The 21,316-nt window shown below is 40.8% G+C and overlaps 1 protein-coding gene across 3 annotated transcripts; it reads left to right on the forward strand.

Annotated features, from left to right (window-relative positions):
• Window positions 1–493: 493 nt before the first annotated feature.
• Window positions 494–21,305, forward strand: vmp1 (vacuole membrane protein 1). 3 transcript variants are annotated; one of them, XM_080889767.1, is made up of 12 exons: window positions 494–531; window positions 1,083–1,190; window positions 1,445–1,577; window positions 1,790–1,880; window positions 3,160–3,270; window positions 11,123–11,290; window positions 11,472–11,603; window positions 15,148–15,228; window positions 15,364–15,480; window positions 16,855–16,916; window positions 19,694–19,793; window positions 20,251–21,305. In XM_080889767.1, the coding sequence occupies exons 2-12, from the start codon at window positions 1,112–1,114 to the stop codon at window positions 20,392–20,394; spliced, it is 1,218 nt and encodes a 405-aa protein (XP_080745893.1). In that variant the 5' UTR covers window positions 494–531; window positions 1,083–1,111; the 3' UTR covers window positions 20,395–21,305. The 3 variants fall into 3 exon arrangements, with proteins under 3 accessions (XP_080745893.1, XP_080745892.1, XP_080745891.1); XM_080889766.1 differs by having other exon boundaries at window positions 512–646; XM_080889765.1 differs by lacking the exon at window positions 494–531 and adding an exon at window positions 624–646 and having other exon boundaries at window positions 968–1,190.
• Window positions 21,306–21,316: the final 11 nt, after the last annotated feature.

Raw genomic sequence — 21,316 nt, forward strand, 5'->3', positions numbered from 1 at the left:
ACTCTGATGTTCATAACCTCAGGCAGCCAGACTGATTTGTAGATTCTACTGGTGCCAGTGACGTTTAGGTGTACCGCGTGACTCAAGGTACATGCTAACCTATTGACCTTTCAGGCTTTGTCAGTGCTTAAAACTTTCCAAGACCATAGAAGTGTCACATATATGCGATAACATTAATATAGACCTGCAGGTTTATAGTGATAGTATAACAGTTACCACCTCCAACCCCTGTTTCGGCAAATCTGGCAACCTCCCATTGGACTGCTCCTCACAAGGAACGGAAATGGACTTTTACATCTATTTCACAATAAATGTATTCGCTTATGAAGTGAAGCATGTGATTTCATCGTAAGTTATTATAATGCTGTCATTACACCATGAATCGCTCCCACATTTACTCAGTTAATTAATTACAACATAATGTGAACAAAAACTTTTTCTACAGCCTTTCCCCCCCAGTGGTGCACAGTAGTGCTGGTTTTACTTTGACAGTGCCTGCGTTTGTTTCCGGGTAAAGAGGACAGGAACAAGGTACAGATGTCATGTAATTTTAACAAACATTCCCCTGTTTCTCTCCTGTGTAACGTGTGTCTTTTCTCATTACTACAACAGTATAGCGGCAACAAGTTGTTTTAGACGTTTCTCGGTGAGTAAGGGAACTCGTTATTGAGTTTAAACGCCTGATTTTGAGGTACAGACGTCACTAGCTCGGTCGTTAGTATTTTGGCTAGCCGGTTAGCATGTGGAGGGTTATGCACGTATTTAGCACCATATCTACTTACAGACTGACCTACGGAAAGACGACAGCTCACGTCAGCTGTAGCCTTCGCTCTCGTAAAGCAGTCTGTAATAGTTTCACAGTCGCCTCGTTGCTTTCTGTGCTATATCTCTGTCTTTGAATTTGAATGTCAGCTAACCGGCGTGTGAACGAAAGGTTCGCACTAACTGATAGTTTATTGGTTGACAGCTGCTGATAAGGAGTTCCAGTTTCTACACAATCCCTGCTGTAATCTCTTAGCCGTTCAGAAACGGGGACACGGGAAACTCCAACTCCTACTTGTCGTGCTCCTCTCTCGTCCTAGACTGCCTGACCTGCCAGACGGTGATTGACATGGCAGCTAATGGAGCAAGCTGTGAGCAGCCTCAGAAACGCGCAGGAGCTAAAGACAAACTGAATGGGAAATCCGCAGGTAAACTCTATCAGTTGTATCTGTTGTGTAACCTTTGACACAGAACTGCACCTATCACCTTATGGCATTCACGCTTTATAAACACTCACACTGATTCACTATGGGTTATTTTCACTTTCCATAGGTGCAAACAAGTACATTACAGAGTACATGTATTATGCATTTAGCATTACCAATTCAAGAAGTGGCAATAAGTGTTGTGTCTGTAAGTATTACAGAGTGTCAAAGTGATTTTCTTTCGTTTTATTCTCCAGACTTGTCATTAAGAGAGAGGAGACAGAAGGATAAGGAAGAGCGCCTGTCTCTGGTGCTATGGAGGAGACCTGTTACCACTTTGCATTACTTTCTCCTGGAGACGCTCCTTAAGCTAAAGGAGTGGACGTTTAAGTAAGACATTAAAGGTTTTTCCTGGATTCTTTTCTTAAAATGAAGCTGTCTCCTGGTTGGACATACCCTGTGATTTAAGCTGCTGTATCAAAAAAAAGTACTTATGCCCCAGAAGGTGGATTTGTGCATTTTATTGAGACCAGAGACACTTAAATTTAAGGGGGGAAAGAATGGAAGGGGATATGATTGTGTTTTCTTGCTTCCCGATTCAGGCTTTGGCAGCGGAGAGGCATAGTTTTCCTGTGTTTGGTGTTATGCTCTCTCTTTTCCATCGCATACTCAACTGAGGGAGAACACCAGCAAGTAAGCCTCGACTTGTTTTGCTTTCTTAGAGACGTTAAGAATCAGCTAATCAGTTATTTTGTCATCGGCAAGTTTAAAGGTTAACGATGAGTCACTTTTTATCCTGCTCGAGACTTTTCCAAGAATAAACTTTGCATTGTGAGATAATGCAGTGTGCACTGTTGTCAGGTAACCCTTGATCATGTAGTCATCTGTCTGAATGTTCTGTTTACAAATTCATCTGTGCAACGGTCTGTCACGGTTCAGTTAAAACACTACAGTCCTTCAGGGCTTCCTAGAACCAACTGAGAATGGCGTAATCATTTACCTAGAACAGCAGGTCAAACATAGGAAATGAGCAGGGGGAAAAAATAACCCAAGAATAAAGCAAATTTAAATATGTCAAAATCACAAATATTAATGTAAAATAAGGTAATGGGATCGAAAAACATATTGTTTTCATTGTAACTGTGCAGCAATAACTGTTAAGACAGAATTTCCCTGTAAACGGAGTGTAATGAATATTGGTCTAATGCTTTTTTAAATAAATAAACCAATGTAGTTATTAAACGCCTAAAAAAGATTAACTTTTTGTATCATTTATTGTAGAGGTGAGCAATGTGACACTTTTTAATTGTGGACAATCTGATTTGGGCACTTCATACAAAATACAAGGTATATGTTTTGCAAGAGCCAAATGAAGATTCTCTTTCTTATGTTTGCCTCATTTATGATTGTGGAGCCTTTCTCTTTGGCACATTTAAGTAAACCTTACCATCTTACTGGGAGTTTATGCATCAGTCGGACATTTATGGCATACGCACAATGTAACCTCAAACCACTCTGCAACTACTCTGAAAATCAGGCCTTAGACAGTAGCCACCCACTCTGTCCATCAGTCATTCCACATCAGCATCAGGAGAAGCGGCGATATGACTGATGGTGACTGACTTTTGTTTTCACTCTTTATAAACTTCACTCGATTATTTTTAAAGCTGACGTATAAATCATCAGTTATGGTCCAAATTTTCAGAATTCAATGGAAGCGAAAACAGGAAGTTGTGATTCAGGCCTTTTACACTTAAGTGACAGTGACTTCCTGTGTGTCCAGACAACACATGCAGACCTTATGTGATAACAGATATTCAGCTAATCCTGAAGGGAAGATTTTCACTCAACTTTTTAGATTTTACCTTGAAAGATCATCATCTGATCTTTTAGACGCTGGTGACTACCCTGCCCTTCCCCTTGTCTGATTTATGTATATAGTTAATTTTCTTCAATTTTTTTTCCTTTGCAGTATGTTCAGTATCTGGAAAAGAAGTTCCTATGGTGTGCCTACTGGGTAGGCCTTGGGATCCTGTCTTCAGTGGGCCTTGGAACTGGTCTGCACACCTTCCTTCTCTACCTGGTAAGATAGCATCAGCCGTATGGAAATGCAGACGCAAAATACCTTTACTGAAGTAAAGGTAGATAACAGAGGCAATAACAATGACATGGTTTATATTTAGACTGAACAGGTTTTATATGCATAGACAACAGACCGTTTTAGGCGTGAAACAGTACTCACTGATATGAAACAAAGCGTGGCTACGCACCATTAAGAACAAAGTGTAGTCATAGTAGGAATTTTGAGAGCAGGGATAGTTGTGAGTAACTTGCAAACTGGCAAAAGCTTAAAAACATATATTGAAAAATATAAATTTAACATTTGCAAAAGGAGCAGGGAATACCTGTAAGCGAGAGTCATTCAGCTTTACCTGTCTGTACAGATCCTACTCCCTGTCGTTATTTTACAGTTCAGAATAAAGCTGCTTCTCCTTTGTCACACTATGGCAGGTAGCGCTACGTATTTGATTTGAGTTTTACACCAGATGCCCTTCTTCATGCTGGAATTGAACCAGTGACCTAAGTGAATGTGTAAACCACCAAACTGTGGGAAAAGATGTAACCATATTCCAAATTTGAAGAAATGTAATTTAATTCCACTTGTGTTAATCATTTCTGGTCTAGATTGAGTTAGCTGAGTTTTACTGAATATTGGCCTGACTAAAGGCTACAAAATGTAAAGAGAAATTGATTACCGACATTATCTGGTTGGTTATGCTCAGCATGGGTCAGAATATAATTTACCTTAACAGTTAGCGATTTTCTTACAAAAATGCTACATTTGCAGAATTCTGCAAAATCGCTGTCCGTTTGTTCCTGTACTCACCAGAGGATGGCGTCATAGTCCACACCGAGCCATGAGCCCTGTGTTTCTTCTAACGTCACACGTTTGTCACACGTCTGTCGAAGGCTTTGTGTGAGTGAAGTGTAATTTTCCCCTGACAGGCAGTCACAGAGTGACTGTCACACTGAGTCACCATGAACATGCGTCATTGGTCTTTGGTTGTGGCTAAAAGGAGAATTTAGCAAAATGAAAGAGAGGAAGAAATTCTCCACCAAAGTCCGCTTCAGGCTGATGATGTGGCTTCTGTGCTGCAGAACATGTGCCGATGTGGTTCAGCTGAGTCAGCCATTTCCATTATAATGAAATAATGGGAAAAGATGTAACTGTGACCTTCCCCTTTTTCTTCTTCTTCTTTTTTTTTTAAAGAAATGGTGTACACTCCCTCCATTAATTCTTTACAGCTGTCTAGTGCTCTGCTTCTTTACATACTGTGTGCAACAATAATGACGTAGCAGCAGTGGCTCGTGCCATATACTCTGTGTGGGGTTGTGTATTGTGCTTTTCTTTTGCAGTGAGAATATTAAACAGCTCTGGTTTTCATAATAACTTGTCCTTATGTACCAAAAGTCAAGTCATGAAACATTGTGTCTAGACCAAAAAAAAGGAATTCAGATTACTCCACCGCAGAGGAGTTTGACTTGTTCCTCAAGAGATTGACTTCTTTTTTCTTTAATCACATTACAGTAGGGATTTGTTTTGTTTGGATAATTGTTCACCCTTATTTCCTTCAACATCTTGCATTCATTTTCATAAACTGTTGGGCACTAAATTATTTACCTGCATGGCACTGGCAGCAGCACAGGACCTCATGTCTGCTTGTATATAAGATAAGATAAGATAAGATAACCTTTATTAGTCCCACACGTGGGAAATTTGTTTTGTCACAGCAGGAAGTGGACAGTGCAAAAGTTATGAGGCAAAAATTAGAATACAATAAGAATAAATACAGTACACAACTGTACAGAATAGAATAAAATAAAATACTATATACAGTAGAATAAAATAAAATAAATATACAATAAGATAAAAATAGAATACAAATACAAATACTATATACAACTGAGTAAAAATACAACGATGACAGAAAGGATTATTGCACTTAGTATTATTGCATATGTATGGATGTGTGTGCTTGATCAGTTAAAGTCTTTATTATGGAGTCTGACAGCAGTGGGGAGGAAAGACCTGCGAAATCTCTCCGTCCCACACCGTGGGTGCCGCAGTCTCCCACTGAAGGAGCTGCTCAGTGCTGTCACAGTCTGCTGCATGGGGTGGGAGATGTTGTCCATCAGGGATGACAGCTTAGCCGCCGTTCTCCTGTCACTCACCACCTCCACTGGGTCCAGAGGGCATCCTAGAACAGAGCTGGCCCTTTGGACACTTTTATAAAGAAGGCATACTTCAGGTTTTATTTCCTTCTTCCTGGTCGCCAGAGATGCTATGTAATACCTGGATATCTGTTGATTACATATGCAGTCACATGTGTCACCTGTGTGACCCACAGTGATCCAAGCAAACTGATATTAGGGTCTGGCACCCAGCAATTTAATTTTCTTGTCTTTAAGTATAGCATAGGTTGCTTACGGTCTTTGCTGGTAGCTTTCCATCCTCTCATTTGGAGCTACTCTCCATCCTCCAGAGGTTTCATACCTACAGCCTATCTCTACCAAGAAGTTTGCTGATCCTTCAGCCGAAGAGGTTCTGTAGGCTCTCCTGCTTATTTTATAGTTTATGATTGTGTCTATTTGTGGAGGTATTTGCCTACAGAGAACCTACAGAGAGGGGCTTTCATCCAATTCAACCTCCAAAATCCCAACTGTGTGTTGCTCAACGTGGATGATGCTTTACATTAGTCGAGTATGATTGACAGCGGCGTTAACTAGAAATGGGAGAAGCATGAACTCCTCATCAATCCATACTCACTCATTAGGGGGCCTTATCCCTTTATGTTTGGGAACTGTTTGCACTTAAGCTCTTCTATAACACTGGCCTTATAGTTTGCCATAGGTTATTAGATTAAGGGCTTTTTCTCCTTAACTTGCTGTCCAGCAGACTCTCTGCTGCTGTTGTCACCACTCCTTCAGAACCACGACTCCAAACAGCTGATGAGAGAAGTCACTTGTCTGATTTGCCTTCTTTTGCAAGCCGACATGACAAAGATGCAGTGTCTTTACAACCAGGTGCACTTTCCCTCTGCAGGCCAAAGCCACGTGCATTTTTTCCATCTGTGGATGGTGGGTTGATATATGCACCTTAACTTGGGAGCAGGTGGTCTTAGTCATAGTTTTTTTTTATTTTGACAAAAATAAAATTTAGTTTTAGTTATAATTTAGGCATCTAAATTCTTTATTTTTTGAAGTTTTAGGCAACTAAATATCATAAGATTATCATAGAACAAATCTGAAGTTGATTTGGTTTACTAATTTGTAGGGTGTGAGAAGTTTGTTAACAAAGCATCTTCTTTTCTTTGATATCAAATGTGAAATATGTCCAGATATCTTCTTTTCTCTTCCGTTGACGTTTCATGTTTTGCCGCGTTTTCATATGAAACGGAGGACATGGGAGGGCCCCACCACATCCTGTTATTCGGTGGTAGATCAAATTGTGCCCGCTAACCTTGCTGCACAAGGAGATTTCTTTTGATTGGATAACCTCCAAACTCGACCTGCCTCGCTAAACAAATTAATCAATTGTGATTGCATCTCTTTTCTCCAGAACATTTTCATCTGGTTTTTATTTGTCGATGACAGTGTCGGTATATTTCATCACAGTTTTTTGTCCTCATGCATTTGTTTTTATGTAGTATTGTCTTGTTTTTATCAGGAAAAAACAGTTAAAGAAAAATATCAGTAAACAAAATGAACACTGTCTCGGACAGAACTCTTCTCTCGTCCATATGTCCCAGTTAGGGCTCACGGTAAACTTTGTGTTATTTGATACCATGTCAGCAGATTGTCATCGGTGTCGGATTGTTTTCAAGGAATTGCCCACATTTGTACTGAGGCAAATGCCCTCATTTTGTTTCCTCCAGAGGGTGGATTACATTCTCAGCCTTTTTCTTGTTTTCAAAGAAGTTCAAGGCTCAAATTCAGTGTTTTCCTTTGGTTGCTGGGGAAACTTACAGCGGCAACTGCAGTCATCCCACTACACCTCATTTCATCAACACCTTGGACTTCGATTCCGAAGAGGTACCAAAGCAGGTCAGTGGCAGTCTGGGCTTTCCACTGTTGTAGTATTCTTTTGGGATCACCTTCCCTCCAGGTCAAGAGGTGATGTTTACAGATGCCTTCCTCTTAGTTAGCAAAGGCAGTATGGAAGCACAGGACAGTGTGTAGGAGCAGAGGCTGCTTCACATCGGTGTGCTGGAGCTATGGGTTGTATACTTGGCCCTCAGGCATTTCCGTGCTCAGTCCAATAACACGTTGACCATGTATTGTATCAACTATCTAAGCACCAGATCCAGCCTGTCCTGCATGGAAGCTCAAGGACTCCTGATATGAGCCTCACCTCGTGAGTTTTTCTTGAAAAGATGAGACTTTTGGAGACAACTTTGCCAAAACCTCTGCCGTTTCTTTGCTCCCGGTTTTGACTGATTCAACACGTTTACCAGTGCTGCTGTGGAGGTTTTACCTGAATGGTGACGCCTGTTGTTTAGGAGAATACTGCACTGATGCCATCAGCACTAGTATAAATGGGGACTTCCCTGTTTATGTCTGATACGACTAAAGCGGCAAGCATAATGGGGCATAATGTAAAATGTCTCTTCTACCCATGACATTTTACATTACCTTGAAAGATGTTCCACTGACTGACATCTGTACCACAGCTGCTTGGACTTCCTGTTGTACCTTCGCCCACTTCTGTAAAGTTAATGTTGCCATTCACATTGTGGGTACAACAGTTTCTTCTGGTCCTTCACTCCGCAACTGCACTGTGGTGAATGCAAATTCATCATGACCTTGTTTTATTGAAGTCATACCAATGAAGTTGATAAGTAATCGAATACCATCTCTTGCGGTCAGGAATAATGGAAGCAAAACAAGAGCTGGGAATCTAAGATTCTGTGAATTCTCTATCACCACCAGAGCACACCGGTGATTAATGAAATTTGCTGCGTACCAGATCCCTTTATTGGGTTACACGTGTAATTTTTATTTCTGTACCTGTTCATAATATACTAAACACATCATCAGACTGGGTATTGGTCTTTTTCTCTGCATAGGTATGAAACTGCTGCATATGGATTGTTTATGAACTCTGTTCTAGTACTCTGTTCTGCAGAGCATGACACAGTGTATTGTGAAAGCATGATACAAATATGCAAGATAAAGTTAATTGCAACAGAATTGCCCATAGCTGTGGGGCAATCCTAATGAGTAACCCATCAAACGCTGGTATGAATCTCCTGCAATCTGTCAGCAGTGTCTCACGTTCCAGCCCAGGCATCTATTTAGCTTATTTCACTTCATATATTGAATCATTCTCTCTTATTGGAGCTTTCGTCCTCTGCCATCTTTGTAATATCTTATATCAAGTCTGTTTGTTCAGGTTGTTTGGTTGGAAAGGATTCTTGTGCATTGACACATGGAATTATTGTTGACTGTCACGCTCCCCTTGTTGCTTTCATTGTTTGTCCTGATTGGCTTCATTGAGAGTGCCTAATTCTCCAAATTCCTCTGATATTTTGTAATTTTTCACAGAAATGGTGAAGCATTCTTTACATTGTTGTCACTTGACGTGAGCCCACTGCTCATATGGAGATTATTTCCTGTCTCTTAGTTTGCTAAAGTTTAGCTCATGCTCTGAGTGCTTGTACCTTTTGAATCTGTCCACTCTGTTCAGTTTGATTTGTCTGGCATCATGGCATGAAACCGTTTCACTCCAGTGAGCGCTGCAGTAGACTTAAAATTGGCCAGTCAGCAAGCACCGAGTGTGGGACTGACACAGTTGTAAAGCTCTTAAGAAGTGTGGGTGATCGAGGGAATACCCCTGCACCACAAAATAGGTTTAAGTAGCTGCGATGTTAGACCCGAGATGGAAACGGAGTGTGCCGTGTTGATAGATCTGACTAATTTCAGTCATTCACATTGCAGTAACTTCTGTCACACGTCTCTGTTCAACGTTAATACCAACCATAGACGGAAAATGTGTAATATTGTTTTTGAAGAAAAACCACATTTCCCACCAGAAGAATTACACGGAATTTACTTCAAGCCTGAAGCATTAACACATGGCCACATAGAGAGCATGAGGTCACTGTGATCCACCGGGTGAGGGGAGTAACTCACCAGTATGAGCTTACTCTTCATCATGATGTTTTTGGATGTGTTGCCAAGCAAACACTGGGTTCTAGTCTTTATGTTGTGCTTAAATGACTCATCCTCATGATGCCTGTACTTATACATGTCTGAATTGAGAATTTAAATTTTAGGAGACCAATAATTTAAATGAAAAAGGTTTTCATTTACGTCGATGCACTGCTTTGTCAGTTCACCCCTTTGGCAATCTTCTCAGGAATTTTTCATGATTAACTGAGATTGTTTCCCAATTTTTGGGTGAATTCATTCCACTTTCAACCAGAATCTCACATAATTGAACCCAAACACAGGGATATTTGAATGTTTGGCTTTCCCCTTAAGTTATTGTGGTTGCTCATCATCCCTCAGGATTAAACATGACCACACCCGCTACCATCAGGTCAACATTTCACTGTAGGACTTTTTGCTTTTTAATGAAATTTGTTGAACTCGTTTACTAGGCCAGAGTTAAAAGTAACCTATGGCCCTTCCTGCTGCATCATATTCCTAACCACCTTTTACACACTGAATACCACTAGTGGTTTAAACAGAAAATAATGTCATGTATGTTTGTTCCATGCACAGAGGGTCTCTGTGCATGGAACAGAGACCTTCATCACTGCAGACCAGTGATGAAGCAAAGAACTGTTTGATAGATCCTGAATGACTTCTGTTGATGCGAATGAACAAAGAGAGCAGTGCCGGTGCTGCTACAGCTCCTATCAAACAAGCGTGTCTGAATGTTAAGAGCTTAGGTGTGTTTTCCTCCTTGGTAACAGTGTCTTGTTGTCTCACAAAGGGCTAATGTTAAATGAAGTCCTGCTTGGATGAAAAGGGAGTGTCTTGTGTAAACTAAAGAAGCCTCCTGTGTGCTCATACTCTGAGTGGGTGGAGAGTTACCATGATGAAGCATTTGCAGTCAGCACAGACTAATTGTGCGCTGTCCATCTACTGTCACTGTTGCCTGTTTCACCTCAAAGAAGCATAATGAAGTAGCTATGTTGTGGTTGCAGGTTGCCCAACTGTTACTGAGGCCAGGTGGCTCAACCTAACCGCCTCGACAGTGATAAGTGATGACATAGCTACCTGCCAGAGTGGCGGCATGACTCAGCTGCTGGTGCTTTGTGTTTGTTGCTTACAATGTAGCACTCGCAAGCTGTGTTTAACAATACAACAGCAGCTTAAATTACTGCAAACATTACTGCAAACTGCAGGCCACAAAAAGATCACAATCAACACCTTTTGGAAGGACTTTGAACAACAACGACAACTTTAGTTGAAGAGAGATATATTGCACGACTGCAATATGAAATATCTGCTCCTGTTTGAAAGGCTGAAGTTGACACAGACTAATAATTAAAATATAAAGAAAATCAATCTTTAGCCCTTAACTTTGCTGTTCGAGAGTCTTTTGAGTAGCCTTTTGCTCACACTATGACCTTACGTTCATGTTCTTTTGAGCATTTTTCATCATAAAGACAGTTGATGACCTCCCCTGTCCTTTTTAATGAGTTATGAGTCAGTGAAGATCTCTATCATGGATTTTTCCAAGGGTTGCCACATGGACAGAGACCACCCTCACTAACGTCTGATACACACTCAGTCATTTTGTTCTGTAAGCATGGCTGCAATATGACAGAAACCACTCAGTTCAGAAAGGAGCTTCAAGGGTTTCAAAGATGTAAAGGGTTGATGTAACTTGGCTTATTTTCCATCTGTCTCGCTCCTCTCAGGGCCCTCATATAGCTTCAGTAACCCTGGCAGCATACGAGTGTGGGTCCACAGACTTCCCAGAGCCTCCCTACCCAGACCAGATTGTTTGTCCCGAAGATGGAGGAGTGGAGGACACAATCTCCCTCTTCTCAATCATGTCAAAGGTCCGACTGGAGGCCTGTATGTGGGTGAGTGTTAGCTTGAATAAAGATACACTAGAGTTATCCACCCTGACAAACACCAAAGATGCTTTTTCAGGGCTGTGTTGGTCTCGTTTGTGCATAAATCCAAAGTATATCTAATCTTTCACCAAGTAGTTTGATGCATAACTGAGTTATCGCAAACATAAAATGTTCTGTTTATGTTTAGGGTGCCGGCACCGCCATCGGAGAGCTGCCTCCTTATTTCATGGCCAGAGCGGCTCGTCAGTCGGGAGCTGATCCAGACGATGAGGACTACGAGGAATTTGAGGAGATGTTGGAGCAGGCCGAGGGTGCTCAGGTCAGAAGCACTTGTTTTCGTAAAGTGTTAGGTCCTAGGATGTGCACTGGTGTGAACATCAAGAATATTTAAAGATTAAAGAAGGATTATGCTCAGATATGCATTTCGATAAATGTGATTTCGAGAAACCTAAAAAGGCGACATTTAAGTTATATCACTTATTATTTAATTGAGTATGGCTTCCATTTTTGTTTTTGTTTTTTTAATGCTTCTTTCCCGCTCACAAAAATTAGCCAGCGCTCCCTTATCACCCCTATTCTTGCTTCATTTCACGGGCTTCCAGTAAAATTCAGAATCCATTTAAAAATTGACAGGTCAAGCCCTACATGGCCGGGCTCTGGCATCTGAGACCTTACAACAGCAGCTGGCCTCTCAGATCATCTGATCGGGCTCGCTTAGCTGTTCCATGTTCCTTTTTTTAAAACCAGAGGCGATCACGCTTTTAAGGTTGCAGCTCTTAAGGCCGGCTAAATCTGCGGTTTGTTTTAAATGACTGCCGTTTTGTAGGTTAGCTTTTTCTTAATCTTTCTCCCATTATTTTTGGCTTTTGTTCACTTCTAATGTGTTTATGGAAGTGTGCATGTTGGCATGAAGGTCTGCGTGCTGGAACATGTATTCTTATTTTTAATGTGCGGTTTTATTCAAACTGTGAAGCACTTTGTAACAGTGTGTTTTAAAAAGCACTGTACAAATAAAGTTATAATTCTTTCCAAATAAGTTATATTTGGTTTGAACAGGGGCCCAAAGTCATCCAGCCTGCCTTGTACTGCAAGAGCAAAGCAGTTACACTCAATATTGGACTATCTATCTATACATCTGTTCGGATTTATTTTAATGTAGCTGCTTACACGGTGCCCACAGACTCAATACGATATGATCTTATTTAATATGGTTTAATTTCATAATGTGCAACTGACCACAAAGCCACTGTCCAGTGATTGGTCTCAAAGTGGCACGTGACTTCAGTGAAGCCCCGCCCTTCTTGCACTTCCAGTAAATCTGTGTGTTCGTGGGTGAGTCACCCTGAGCACAGCTCCCTCTTTAATCATCCCTCGGGCTTTGCTCTCTCGCTGCCTCCCTCCGTCTCTCTTTTCACCGGCCTCTAATTTGAATGACAGGCAGCGCTGTCAGGAACTGAGTTCACATGACTGGAGACTGCTGAGATCAGAGGCTGCGTAAGCAGAACAGAAATTAGAGAAATGGTGTCCATTGTCTCCATCACCTAGTCCCACTTCAGTGGCTCTCAGCTGACAAGGTCATCTTCACAGGGTGTTGTTTTGTTCAGGACATATACACTTAGGTGTGTGTCAGGGGCATTCTGAGAAGCACTGCAAAGACCCATTAACATAAAACAGTAATTGGAATGGATACCAAAGAAGAAGAAAAAAGACTGAGTGTGACAAAAATGGAAACGCATGTCCCTAAATGTGGTAAAACCTGCCTTTGTGTGCAGTGTTGTAGTATTGCAGTGAGCAAATTGAATCTGAGCAGACATGTTCGAGCTGCATCCAGGCAAGTGGTGAAAGGTTGGTTGAAGATGAGAAGAATTTGCTTGTTTACAGATCTGTGCATACCGCAGGAGGCAGTGCTTTAGAGTTGCTCATCCAATATCAGGAGAAGAACCATATATGATGAATTGATTTACATAAAAATGACCAAAACCCTGAGGAAGACTTGGAGTCAATACACGTTATGCCTGAATTAGCAGGAAATCTACATCGTTATTTATTTATATAAGGCTTGTGTTCACCCTACTGATGAGCACCTGTTTAAGCCTTTAGAGAAACATGGTGCTTCCTTTTTTCTGATGTTCTGAACACAAAAGTTTTTACCAAAAGTCTTATTATATCACCAGTACCGTATTTTTGACCATAAGGTGCACCGGATTATAAGGCGCATTAAACTTTACTCAACTCATTCTTCTTGCTTCCTCCACTTCTGTACCATTAATTCATTAATGTTGAATTCTCACGCAGCTGCTCTATTCCCATGTTGTTGCAGTATATTAATGACTAACCTCGTATTGTGGATGGATTATCTCAGTTGTTCTCCTGACTGAAGTTTGGTCCGTTTACAGCATCCTGCCATGCGATTGCATTTGTCCCTAACCATCGGGAACCCTCACGTTAACTTTTATCGAGTGGGAAAAAGTTGGCGTTCATCCTCCAGCTTTACTGTGTTTATATTATGCTAACATAGCTGTGTCGCTAGCGATCACGTAGCACATCATTATATACTAACTAGTCCAATTTCAGTAACCCTACAAAAGTCACTGCTGTTAGGTTTCTGTCTTCATTTATGTTGGAAGTGATAGCAGAGCTGTACGTTTTAATTTTTTCAGAAATCTCTCAGTCAGAACATGCTATATCATGTTTAGGTGGAAACTAGCGAGCTAACTTCCTGCTAACTTCTAACTCAATTAAATTTAATAAATCCTGTTTTCATGGATGCCTGCATGTTAAACTTAATTGTTACACCTGGTAAAGCAGCAACACTGATCATTTTATTAAAGATGAAAGAATTTAGACAGTTTTTAACTCTCAGTGATGTCGTAGTGACTTTGGGACCTGAAGCGGATGGAGTTTTGGACCCAGATTACTCCGTGAGGCTCCTGACTACGGTAGCCCTAATGCTCCAACAATCCATCAAGCAGTGCGGCTTCATAGCTTACCAAAATCATACTAAAACATTTTATGACAGATTTTTGAGCGCCGTGTACCAAGTAAAACCGGTTTGAGGTCAGTAAGCACAACCAGAATTCATACATAATGCATGCACTGTTGATTTTTTTCAGAAAAGTTACGAGTTTAAGTGTGAAAAATACGGTAATTGTTTCGGTGGGTGCATTATAAGCCTTATAAAGGGTAACAGCATTGAAGACTCAGGATGCAGTTTTTATGAACGGTTGCACTGAAACGAACATGAAAAAAGGACTTAGTTTTTATCAACCTCGGTACTTTGGTGCTTTCTTAGTTATAGAAGATTAAAAACTAAACTTAAATTTGACTTTTTGTTGAAAATAAACACACATGGTGCCAGTTTTTGTTTTTTTGGGTTTTTTTTTACACTGGCTTCCTGTGCCTTTGATGTTTTTCCTCTATCTCAGATCTTCACAATATAGCCACAGATGTTTCAGCCTCTCAGAAAAAAACCAAAAGGTCCTCTGCACTTTTGTACCAAATTCACCAAACCTCAGAGAAAGTCTTAAATTGCTCTAAAATAGCAGGTATCAGTACTCTATTGCTCCTTGTAATAACACTGGAGACGGCGGCACTGTTAAAACATTTGGTTTGATTTAAAAAAAAAAAAAAAAAAAAAAGTACACACATTTGCAAAAAGTACAGAGTGGTTATTTTAAGAAAACAAGAGTGGTTGTGTGTTCAGAGATGTGTATGTGTACATGTGAAATCTTTGATGCAGGGAAGTGTAACAAGAATTAAAAACCCGGCAGCTTAAAATGACAATCCCTGCCTGGCAGCCATTGATGCACTTACAATCACTTTATTCACTTGTTGTTGTTGTTGTTGTTGTTGTTGTTTTGCAGGATTTTGTTACAAGAGCAAAACTGGGAGTGCAGCACATGGTGCAGAAAGTGGGATTCTTTGGCATCTTGGCTTGTGCCTCAGTGAGTAGGAAGTTTTCAGGCCTTTTTAAAATTATTTTATTATCTTTTTTTAACTTTTAAACTGAGTTTGTTACGAACAAATTAATGTTCGTGCCCAGACGACGAATCACTACGATCTAATGTGCCCATTTTCAGATTCCTAATCCTCTCTTCGACCTGGCTGGAATAACCTGCGGCCATTTCCTGGTTCCTTTCTGGACCTTCTTTGGAGCAACTCTGATTGGGAAAGCCATCATCAAGATGCACATACAGGTCAGCAGCACAGTGGAAGCATTGATCAGAGGTGGTTTAAACCTTGCAGAGAGACGGTTTACCTCAAACAGCAGCATGTTTTTTCCTTTTTTTAACATAAGCCCCACAGGCCCACGTACTTGCAGCATCTTGCCTTCAAATATGATTCATCTTTTGTTTCATGTCGTCGCGCTTCTCTGTCCGCAGTGTAATAATGCATCTCAGAAATCCTCTCATAGGAAAAAAACGGTTATCCACTGCTGAGTGATACCCTTTGAACAATCCCCACAAGCCTAAAACGTGTGGGAAAGATCAAGCCTCAGTGTTTAAATCATGAGGTGGCGACTATGAGAAAGTCCTAATTGGACACTTCTGGTTAACTGTTTCTGATGGCGCTCTTTTTTTTTTTTTTTTTTTCCTTCGGGGATTCCTTATTCTGGTTTGAGCTTTCAGATGCATGCCACGCCACATAAACTTACTCCAGATGAAAGGAGGGAAGCTTTTAAGAAGCATTTAACAAGAGTTTGGATTTTTAAAAATGCACTAGATCAAAAAAAAAAAAAAAAACACAACTTAATTACGGAGGGTATTGTTGAGTCTACCATACTAGTGACTAATGTAAGCTCAGACTGCAAGGGGCTGTCTGCGTCTGAGGCACACTGTTGAGTGTTTCAACAAACTAAAGCCTATCAATCTCTTGGTGGTACCAGCCAATGATCTCACTATGAGACCTTTCAGACAAAGAGGACTTGAGGCAGTGGGGGTAATGAAGGATGTAGAGTGGATGTGAGGGAAGAGAAGGAAATTGAGCAGACTGTAAGAGGCTACAGGGGGGAGAGTCTTTTGTCCTTTTTTTTTTTCCCTCCCCCCCAATTCTGTACCTTGAACCTCATGGACGTTGGATGCCATATCCTGTCTGATTTTGTCCAGGGGGCCATGTGTCATGCCGTTTTAGAGCTGATCAGTTTCAGGACCAGGGGGAGAAGGGAAAAAAAGTGGGTTTTTTGTTGTTTTTTTTGGAACCCCTCCACTTGGGTGCTTTGAAAACCACACAAAACCCCTCACACAGACCAAAATTTAGGTTACCGCCAGGTTTGAGTTTCATAATTAGGGTGTCTGTGAACAATGTCAGATGTGGCCTCAATTTCTCAGAGTTGTGTCACTAAAATTAAGAATCTAAACGCATCTTTCTGCCAAAATTTTTTTTTTTTTTGTTTTTTTTATAAAAAAAAAAGGTGCATTTTAAGGAACAAATGTTTTTTGAAAATGCTACACATTTTAGGAGACTTTATGAATAAAGTTGAGAATTAAAAAAATAATAATTCTGTTTTATCAGCTGTCCTGAATTTCAAAGCAAAGTCATCAATGTTTTTATTTCTTTTTTTTGTTCCTCAGAAACTTTTCGTTATCATCACCTTTAGCAAGCACATAGTGGAGCAAATGGTGTCACTCATCGGGTAAGTTTTTTTCAATTGTTTTATTATGTCCTGTACTGATGTGCGTGTGTGTGAGAAAGCCTGCTTTAATTAGAAACTTGGTGGAGTCATTGTCTTTCGTTGGTTTTGTGGTTGGCAGCACATTTGTAAACTTTTTCAGATGCGTTATGAACACTGATTGGGGATCCTGTATGAATAAATGCTCTCGCTGCGGGGGCGTATCGTATGTGCACGCATTTTCCTTCTTTTCTTTTTGATTCACCCCCACCACCACACACACACACCAAGGTATTTCTTCCCCCCCACACGTGCAATCCATCTCTGCTAGAGCATTGGTGGTCAGGCGTGTGAGGTCCCATCCAAACATGCTCATCTGACTCACTGAGTTGAGCTGTGACTGAGAGAAGAGGCGGTTAGAGGTTGTAGAAGAAGCTTTTTTGAAAGTAATAAGACTTTAATAAATGTATGTATGTATGTAGGTAGGTAGGTCTTGGCTCTGGATTCATCTGTTTCAGTTTTCTTTGAAGATGCTGAGTTTTAAATTTAATTTCGTTTTGTTTTTTAATAATGTGGAGGGAATTTGTCAGGCACGGGATGTCAGAAGAGACAAACTCAGCACTTTTTTTTTTTTTTTTTTTAAGGCAATTTATTCACAGTCCTTGTAAACGTCTCAAATCTTAAGCAAATTCAAAGAAATAAAGAAAAAAAATCCCCCTAATAGTCTGTCTGTGGTGTAGTGGTTAACACTTGCAAATAAAATGCATCCGGTTTGAGATAAGGAGGAAACAGGAATTCAGTCTCATGGGTCACATTCAAAGTGCTGGTCCCTAAAAATGAGGAGAGCTCAGTCAGGAAACGGCATCAAGCATAAAACCTGCACTAAATCAACATGTGGATCCAACTGTGTCGATCCCCTCGGGAAATAGGGGAGCTGCTGAAAGTACCTATGAAAGCCCCCAATGCTTGTTCTATTGAAGTACATTTATATACGTGTGTGTACATATGTATTATAGGGCTGCTATGATTAGTCAACTAGTCACGATTATGTCGACTATCAAAATCATCGACAACTAATTAAAATTTGTTGTTTGAAGCTTTGTAAGATCCTGAAAGATGCAGGAATAAGTTGTAGGATTTAAGAATGTAATAACAGACTGAAATGGAAGATGCCAGCTGCCGTAAAACGCCAAAGAAGAAGAAGCAGTCTCCGGTATCGTAGCTGTGTCCAGATTCAGGGGCCGCATTTGTAGGTCGATTATGTCACAGCGATGCGATGAAGGCTGTCCAAATTACAAGACTCCGACAAGTGCAGCCAACAAATGCGTCCTCCTTTTCCCCAGATTTGAAAGATGGGTCGGGTGTATGCTTCGTGGCCAGACCCATTCAATTAAAAAAAAAAGACAAAAACTGAGACATACTGCTGAAATTGCACTTTTTTTTTTTTTCTTATATTACGATATCTCAGCGATTAAATGTGTGATTTAACTTCTTCACACTGACAGAGAAGATTTCCCGCTGCTCCAGCCCACCTAAGGTCAAAGTTGGCTGCAGGCGGCCCACACCTTTAGCTAGTTTTAAAATCGGTATCCTCCTTCATAGGAACTTCTTTTTGACTTTACCAAAAACACTATCTGATTTAAAATGAAATTCAAGGTTCTTTCCCACGTTGCTGCTGCTGTACAGATGACTCTCAGTGACTCGCTATGATGTGTGCAGATAGTTTTTCCTTGCTGATACAGGATGTTTCTTTTCCAGTTTGTGTGAATTCATGTGTGCTTACATGTAAAGTCAAAGCGATAACAAGAATGAATCACACAAAACTAGTTAGGTTTAAGTGACATCAGCAATTACCCAGTCCCCATATGTGTGTGTGTGTGTGTGTGTGTGTGTGTGTGTGTGTGTGTGTGTGTGTGTGTGTGTGTGTGTTATCGCTCATGTTTTTGCTTAGTCTAGTCAGGTCTAGACAACATGTTTATGTCCTGTCCAGGGCCAGAATTGAATTCATGCGGTGGGAAGGCTGTGAGTACAGCCTGCAGTATATTTTTCTTTTCAGGGTAATGATAAGTTTGAGGTCATGTAGCGATTCTTCTTCAAACTGTACTGCTGCTGACCCAGTGGTAAAACTACAGTACCAGTACCTGTCTATGACATGAATTGTTAAAATTGTATTAATAATGACTACCACCCCCACCCCCCCAGTGAGCTAATTCACTACCTAATAAGGGCATTAGCACGCCCTCATTAGATGTCTTTCCATCCAGAAGGCAGCAATGTTGGTAAAGGTGATGACATCATGTCGACTCACTTCCTCAGTGAAGGGGCTGACACAGACTCCTATAGAGAGCTAAAGGGTATAAAAGGAGGGTTGAGGAGTTTCTGCTTCATTCCTCTCTGCTGCCTGCTCCTGCTCACAGTAACAATTAGAGGAGGTGGCAGCTCCAAGATAGGGCCCACATGTAGGATGGGGCCTTCAGCAGTTGTTGCCTGGCCTGAATGCTGTTTGACTGGATCAGCGAGGACCACCTTCTTTCTTTTTCTTTTTTCTCTAAAGTATTGTTCAGGGAAAGGGAAGACTTGAATAGCTTAGTGTGCAGGATCTGAAGTTTTGGTTTCCATGTCTAAGAAGGCTGCTTAAAGGGTAAGTAACTAAATGTTTCACCTCCTTTTCTCTCTCTCTCTCTCTCTCTCTCTCTCTCACTCTCTCTCTCACTCTCTCTCTCTCTCTCTCTCTCTCTCTCTCTCTCTCTCTCCCCTTTGTTCTTTTTATCTGTTGCTGCTTTGTGGGTATGCCATGTCAGGTCGGTGCCCAAACTAGGGCCATCTCTCCAGAAGCCCTTCAGGCAGTACCTGGAAGCACAAAGGAACAAGCTGCACCATGCTGGAGGAAGTGCACCAGCGGTAAGAAGATTTAGACTTTACCATGCATTATTTTTGGTCTATTAGCTTTATATGTATATTTATTAAAGGGCAGCCACTAAGTGAATGAGATTTTTTTTATGTTTTTTTTTTTTTTTTTTTTTTTGGCAAGGTTTAATATAATCTGTAAAATTAAAAGCTGTAGTATCTACCTAACTACCTTTAAATCAATGCACTAGAGACTCGGAAGCAGTGTTGATGCAAATTCAGATATTGAGATATAGATATATATAGATCTCAATAAGTGTAATTAATTAATAACTGTATAAAATGTGTCAGTGCCCTCTGGTGGACAAACTGTGCATAGCAGTCTCTTAATTATTAGCATATCCTTCAGTTGTAAATGGCTGGTTTTATCAGTCTAGCTGATATTCACTGTTTGCTTGTACGAGGGTAAAAAATAAATAAAGCATATCCACCCTAATTTGGGGTTTTTCAGGATGAGAACTGGCTGTCGTGGGTGTTTGAGAAGGTGGTGCTGGTCATGGTCTGCTACTTTGTCATTTCCATCGTGAACTCCATGGCTCAGAGCTACGCCAAGAGGCTGCAGCAGCTGAGGCACTCGGAGGAGAAAACCAAGTGATGGCGAAATAAAGCGGTACAAACATCCAAGTGACTGTGTTTGTGCTGCCGCTGAGAGCTCCACTTTCGGCCACAGCCACTCACAACTTAACCTCACCCTCATCCATTCTCAAAGAGGCTGAACGATCAAGAAACCAGGCATAATTTGTCGGTGTGTGCGTACGCGCGCTTTTTTCTTCTTTTTTTTTTTGAGGATGTATGTGCCGTTTACTGTCTCCTCGTTCAGGTTTTTGTAGTTCTTCTTCATCTCACTCTTTAGGTGTGTCTAGCGCGATTGGTTCTACTGCTGATCTTAACAAGTTACTTTAAATTAACCCATTCATTGACCTCAGAAGTAAAGCAGCGCTTTGGTGGTTGCTGCTGTGTAAGGGCAGTGCCCATCAGATGCTATGCCTTATGCAAGACGGGAAGGCGTGACCTCCCTTGAATATAGCTCTTGACTTATAGACTTGATTTTTATTTAATTTTGTAACCTTTGTGTATGGATGGATCTTGATTTGTCTGTACAGTGTGCTGCCAAGATAACTGCTGTGGATGGTGTTTCTTTTCAGGGTTTCATTGACTTCATGGTTTTTGTCCTGTAAGACCAATTTTGTCTTTTGTTTCTGGAATTGTCCATTTAAAAATGGCAGGAGGAGGAGGGAGAAAAAAGCAATATCAACGTCAGATGATGTGGTATTGATGTTTTGCACATTGTGTAAATATCTTACTATCTTTTTGACGGTATGTTCAGATGTATTTCTATTCTATGGTCTGTGTGAACATGAGTCAATTTGAACCAAAACCCACAAGAAAAGGCGATATCATTTGTAAAGTGACGATGTACCCTCAGCTAACTAGTACCATTTCTATTCTGTACATTTGACTTGAACCTGGGATCAGATCATACATAAAACATGGAAATCGTGGCACTTCTTCTCCAG

The sequence above is a fragment of the Rhamphochromis sp. 'chilingali' genome (assembly GCF_963969265.1).
Source record: "Rhamphochromis sp. 'chilingali' genome assembly, chromosome: 8".
Lineage (NCBI taxonomy): Eukaryota > Metazoa > Chordata > Actinopteri > Cichliformes > Cichlidae > Rhamphochromis > Rhamphochromis sp. 'chilingali'.

Bases quoted from the DNA above. Each gene is read 5' to 3' on its own strand.
- vmp1 (XM_080889767.1), top strand. From the start codon at position 1,112: ATGGCAGCTAATGGAGCAAGCTGTGAGCAGCCTCAGAAACGCGCAGGA. The intron at 11,604-15,147 runs GTCAGAAGCACT...GTTGTTTTGCAG, and splicing joins AGCAGGCCGAGGGTGCTCAG to GATTTTGTTACAAGAGCAAA. The intron at 19,794-20,250 runs GTAAGAAGATTT...GGGGTTTTTCAG, and splicing joins CTGGAGGAAGTGCACCAGCG to GATGAGAACTGGCTGTCGTG.